Here is a 5,473-nt window from a genome sequence, read left to right as displayed (position 1 = left end):
TTTCTCATTACCCACAAGATTTGTAGTTTTTTTGTTTGGTTTAAAGAACCTTTTAGAGATATTTAGTGTTTGGACTTTTGTTAGATCTTTAACCTTACCTAAAATAAGTTCAACATCGTCCACGAAACCCATCCTCAACATTTCAGTTGTTTTATTTGTGTTTTTAGATATAGATAAAAGTTTAGATTTTTTTAACTGTGAGTTAGTTTAGTATTTTTTGTTTTTTTTAATTGTTTGTAACGAGTGGGGTAAATATTGTAAAAGAGTTTAATAAGGAGTTGGGTTTTCGGGGGATTGTGAGTGATTTTGTTATTTGACAGATGAGTTTTATTTATTTTTTTAGATATAAATAAAAGCTTGGGTTTGTTAATTGTGAGTTGGTTTAGTGTGTGTTTTTTTTTTAAAATTATTTGTAATGAGTGGGGTAAATATTGACAAAAAATTTAATATAAGGAGTTGGGTTCTCAGATACGGAGAAATTAATTGAAATCGGGTGTTTATTTTTTTATTAAATATGGTTGATTTATTTCTTGTCATAAATAAGTGTCATCTAACTTATCGAACTCTTTATTAGAAAGTTTATTGTTTTGTGCCATTTGCGGGGGAAAATGGCTAGTTTTCAATTGAGTTACTTTCCATGGGGTGACTATCTGGTACGTATTTTTAAAGCATTAACATCAACATAATTGGTGCCCACTAGGAACCAATTTCCATTGTGAAAATCGCACCATAATTTAGTTATCTATGTGCGTTGTATCTAGGCACAAGGTTTGAATAATGGTAGCATCTTATGGATTTGATGTTCTTAAGTTTTCTACTCTACTTACAGATCAACAAAATCTGATTACAAACCTTATATATTTATAATTAATCCATTATCCATTATCGGGAAAAAAAAAACAAATCAAAACAAAATCTGATGCCCATATGCAACACAAGAGCTAGTTATCTTTATCAGCAGTACTTTTATTTTACCATAGAAACATGCACCACGTTTGCTTATTTATCATTAGTAAACGACTAAATTCCCATCTAGAGGGCAAACATGCGACAATCAAGAGGGCAAACAGAGCAATCAATTTGAGACCAGCTGATCTCACATCTATACTCCCAATCTTCCTTCAAACCACAACCTGGACCAAACAAGCGCTTTATCCTCTAAATCTCTAATATGAACTTCAAACGCAACCAAATAATAGAAATGCTATCGTTTTTCAAAAAGGTTTAGGATTCAAAGAGAGTGTCCATTCAAATATAACTAGGCCGGTTTCACTGAAAGGCAAATTGAAGTAACATATTGTCGCTTTCAAAATAAGTGAAAGTGCACCCTGGTGATGACTGATGAAATTAGATCCCTAATCCCTAATCCTAAAATATTTCTTCCAGAAAACAGTAAATTGCGATCTTTACAAAGATGGAAGATTCTTTGTGTGTACGTTCAGCCTAATTTGTAGCACGTCTTTCTTATTAAATTGCTACTTTATGAGACTTCTTCATGTAGAAGAAAGAAAAGAAACATGTACAACGTGACTATATATTGAAGTCTACTTAATCAAGTCAATAGCCCACCTCATGTGTCTAACTGTCTACTGCTCTGGCACGTAGGGCTGGTCATCAAGTCAAGTTGCTCGCGCATAGCTCGAGCACGGCTCGTTGAAGGCTCGACTGAAACTCATCTGCGCAAAACTATGAGTTAAGCTTAAATTTAATTTAAAACTCGTTCTAGACAGCGAGTAATTCGAGCTTGTGCTCGAAACTCGGGAGCAGCTACTTATAAACCCATACCCAATATATAATTTATACTCGTTTTATTTTTTATACCCAACTATAATTTACAATTTATACCCATTTTAATGTTTTATACACATTTTTTTTGAGTTCGAGTTCAAACGGGCCGAGTCAAGCTCGAGCTATTAGTAGAACTGGATGAATCGAGTTTGAGCCCAATATTAAACTTGAAGTCGAGTTCGAATTGAACTTCTACAAATACGAGTCGAGCTTGAGCATGACAAAACTCGACTCGGATAGCTCGATGGCCAGCCCTATTTTTTCGCGTGGAGGAATTGCATGCCCTGCAACACAAGGCGATAACTGATAATAAGTGAAGCTTCTTCTTTTTTTTTTTTTCATATAATATAAAGTGAAGCTTCTGAATGAGTCAATAACCACTTATTATTCTTTCTTAAACTCTGACACCTTAGGACTTCATTTGATACACAATTAGGAACTTCAACTTGCCTGCTCACATGTTTAGACTTCAAACTTTTATTTCTTTTGCTTTGTTCCTCAACATAGTAGTGTTATTTGGTTCATTGGCTAGTTCCCCGTAATTGTTGGTGTATTGATGAGTTAGGTATGGCTAAAAGATTGAGAATTTCTACTTATACATATGAATAAGACAGAGGCCAAACCACTATTGGGTTATTCTTTAATTAAGAATGGCAAATTGGCTGGATTTAAAGAAAAGCTAATCAGTCCAAGATAATACGGCATTTCCTATAATCTATCATTCTATACTGCTTTGGTGGGATAAATGATATATCATGAATGTAATCAATGTGCCTCCTTGACTCAAAAAATAAGTTTTTATAGGAAAAGTATGTTCTATTATATTCGTTTTTCCATTCATTAGAAACACCGATCAAACACATGTTTAGTTTGACTATGTACATAATCATAATGTAAACAAATATGGAGGTGATATCTAATCTGAGGAAGAAGTTAAGTAACGAATATTCAAATAAACGTGCACACGTGATTGTTTATGTTGCGAATTAAAGTTTTTCATGTAGAATTTGAATAAAATAAAGGTAGTAGCATCACAAAGCACGAAGATTTTAGTGGGGAAACACCTATCCTGTTTCATGTCCTCTTTTTTTTTTTTTAGGGTCGGTAACCCTAGTACCCTACCATTCCTTATTCCTGTCCTTCTATTTTAAAAGAGTGGAGAGATCATTTTCTCTAAATTTTAGAGAGATCAAAGCAAATAGCCGTAGAATAGAAAAATTTCTTCTCGAGATCGAAATTGTTGTATGGCCTACAACTGACAAACTATACCAAACCGTATGATCATGTCATCCAACAGCCGATACGAAGTGCGCACTAAATTTAGAGAGAATGATCTCTCCTTGTCATTTGCCATTTTAAAAACACAAAAGAAGTTTGAACGCCTGCTAATATATGTGCCTAAGCCATAGGAGAGTAGGAGACTATAAGAGTAGGTCCTGGTGAAGTGAACAATTAACTGTCTTTAGTCTTTACAGGTAATGTAAACTCACGGACAAACATTAGTACAGGTGAGATTGGAACATTAAAATATTAAATCTCACTGAACCAAAAACCCATCATGAAAGTTTCATGATGAAACTAATGGCAACTATAGACTATATTAGACCAGATGAATTGCATAGATCATAAATTGCTTCAAAAGAATTCTGAAATTGTATAAACTTTCAATCTTATAAAAAACCATGGTCGGTGGGTTCATAATCATAACCCAGCAATAACTAGTACAGTGAGAATTCTCAAAAACCACTGAAAAATAATTACAATACAAAATGACACTCCATAATCGATTATAGTTAGAGGATCCTAAGCCAGTCTAAAAGAGCCAGGTAGACTTGTAAGCCAAATTTAGCCTGAATATCTATAATCGTAGTTCAACTGAAGATTGCGAGGCTAAGCCAAGCCATGTCTTGGTTTCTTCTGGCTTGGAGGTAGTTGCAGCTGACATGTTAACTTGGTATGGTGCTCTTGCACTAATCCTGAAAATTGCCAAGAAACACATGATTAGCAAAACGATAAAATGGCAGACAGAAACCAAGGAGGTCATATTAATGGATTTTTAAGGATACACATCATTTTACTGAAGTGGGTAACAATAGACAACTCTTGAAGTATGCTAAATTTTCAGCATGCAAATTGAAACTACACATGAAATTTACCTGTCTTTTCTCTTCTCCAAGAACCGATGAAGTGAGGCTTTTCTTGCAAGTGGAAGGCCTGAAACTGAAACATGTGCTTGAATAGGAGGCCTTTTGAGGCATTCATCAGGAGCAGAGTTAACATTGTTCCCAGCATTCAGATCCAAATTTGTGGGATTAATCTGTGGGCTTCCTTTGCCAGCAAACATCATTAATTCCTTCACCTTTTCCTCCGCAACATCATCGAAAACAAGTACCTTCCCACCGTAAATTATGGTCATTTGGTTTGGTTTAGGCATGGGCGCACTGAAACAAACAAGAACAAAATTTCAGTATCCTATAAAAGTGTTACAAGTAAAATTACCAAAAATATAGGAACAAACAAACTCTGTAATTGAGAGTAGGGACCAGTTCTGACGTTCTTGGATAAAATGACAGGTCCCCTTTTCTTTCCAAAACAAATTCGTTTATTCAAATCTATCAACAAACTCTTACACCAAACTTTATAAAAGGAAATAATTTTCTAACAACTGTCTTCTTCCATTTCATTTTTTTTTTTTAAAAAAAACACATATTGAAGGCATGCTTCCGTTCAATAGACAATATAATTACGAAAACGACCCCTCACCTAAACTCAGTGGTCTTCATTGCCTCTTCCGCAAATCCAGTATGTTGAGGAAACAAATCCATTGCAGGAGATTTGCCTAAAGAATAAAAAAAAATCCATCAGATAAAACTTTCTTGAATTCATATACTCAAAAAAAATCAAGAAAACAGAACTTGTATCGCACCTAAATCACAAGGGGAACTGCTTCCAAAACTGAGATCACCAAAACTACCCTTCTCTTTCAAATACTGACTCAAAAGGTTACAAGTCTGTGAGAAATTAGATTTCTCATATACTTTCACTGTTTTCCTTCCGGCATACCTCCCAGTTTCAATAAATTCCGGTGAAATCGACATATCTTCTTCCTTCAATAAACTTAGAAGTATTTTCTTTCTTGCTTGCTTTATTGCTCTGGCTGTGTGTTGGAGTTTTAGGGTTGTGTGTTGAATATATATGGGAATGGTTCATGGCTCAAATGCTTTACCTTCTATTTATTATTTTTTTATATTAATTTAATGTTTATATCACTGTCACGTTTGTCTCTCGCTTAAAACACGTTTTCTACGCCTTTGTCATTTGTTATTAAGAAAAAGTAAGTAGGACTACAGGAAAATAAGGATCAAGTCAAAAGCATGCTTCTGTAGTTCTACCCTTTTAAAAAAGCATGGTGTAATTGTTTAGGGTCCCAATTGTTTAATGAAAATATCTACTCTATTTGATTCTATTAATTGGTTGATACTGTGTCTGTTCAATGTACTTGGGTGGGAGACTTGAGAACTACTAGAAATTACAATTGTATATTGCCCTATAAGATTTACTCCCTTTATGGGATTGGCTGATTTAGAAGTATACAGGAGATTTTTGTCTTGTGATTGTGCCATTGTGTGATGTGAATCGGAGATGTTGTCTATTTTAAGATGTTGCTGGAGTGTGAGCAATTAAG

At 34.4% G+C, this 5,473-nt stretch overlaps 1 protein-coding gene across 1 annotated transcript; it reads right to left on the bottom strand.

The window, feature by feature from the left end:
* Nucleotides 1-3,440: 3,440 nt before the first annotated feature.
* On the bottom strand, nucleotides 3,441-5,151 carry JAZ1 (jasmonate-zim-domain protein 1). The gene is made up of 4 exons (XM_086595476.1): nucleotides 4,715-5,151; nucleotides 4,552-4,627; nucleotides 3,945-4,229; nucleotides 3,441-3,764 (listed from the first exon to the last, which is right to left on the bottom strand). The coding sequence occupies exons 1-4, from the start codon at nucleotides 4,884-4,886 to the stop codon at nucleotides 3,647-3,649; spliced, it is 651 nt and encodes a 216-aa protein (XP_086451602.1). The 5' UTR covers nucleotides 4,887-5,151; the 3' UTR covers nucleotides 3,441-3,646.
* Between the last annotated feature and the right edge of the window lie 322 nt (nucleotides 5,152-5,473).

The sequence above is a fragment of the Coptis chinensis genome, chromosome 3 (assembly GCF_015680905.1).
Source record: "Coptis chinensis isolate HL-2020 chromosome 3, ASM1568090v1, whole genome shotgun sequence".
Taxonomy (NCBI): domain Eukaryota; kingdom Viridiplantae; phylum Streptophyta; class Magnoliopsida; order Ranunculales; family Ranunculaceae; genus Coptis; species Coptis chinensis.
The sequence above is the reverse complement of the archived record's forward strand: the minus strand, read 5'-3'. Positions and strand labels throughout refer to the sequence as shown.

Bases quoted from the DNA above. Each gene is read 5' to 3' on its own strand.
- JAZ1 (XM_086595476.1), bottom strand. From the start codon at position 4,886: ATGTCGATTTCACCGGAATTTATTGAAACTGGGAGGTATGCCGGAAGG. The intron at 4,628-4,714 runs GTGCGATACAAG...TTTATTCTTTAG, and splicing joins CAGTTCCCCTTGTGATTTAG to GCAAATCTCCTGCAATGGAT. The intron at 4,230-4,551 runs GTGAGGGGTCGT...TGTTTGTTTCAG, and splicing joins ATGAAGACCACTGAGTTTAG to TGCGCCCATGCCTAAACCAA.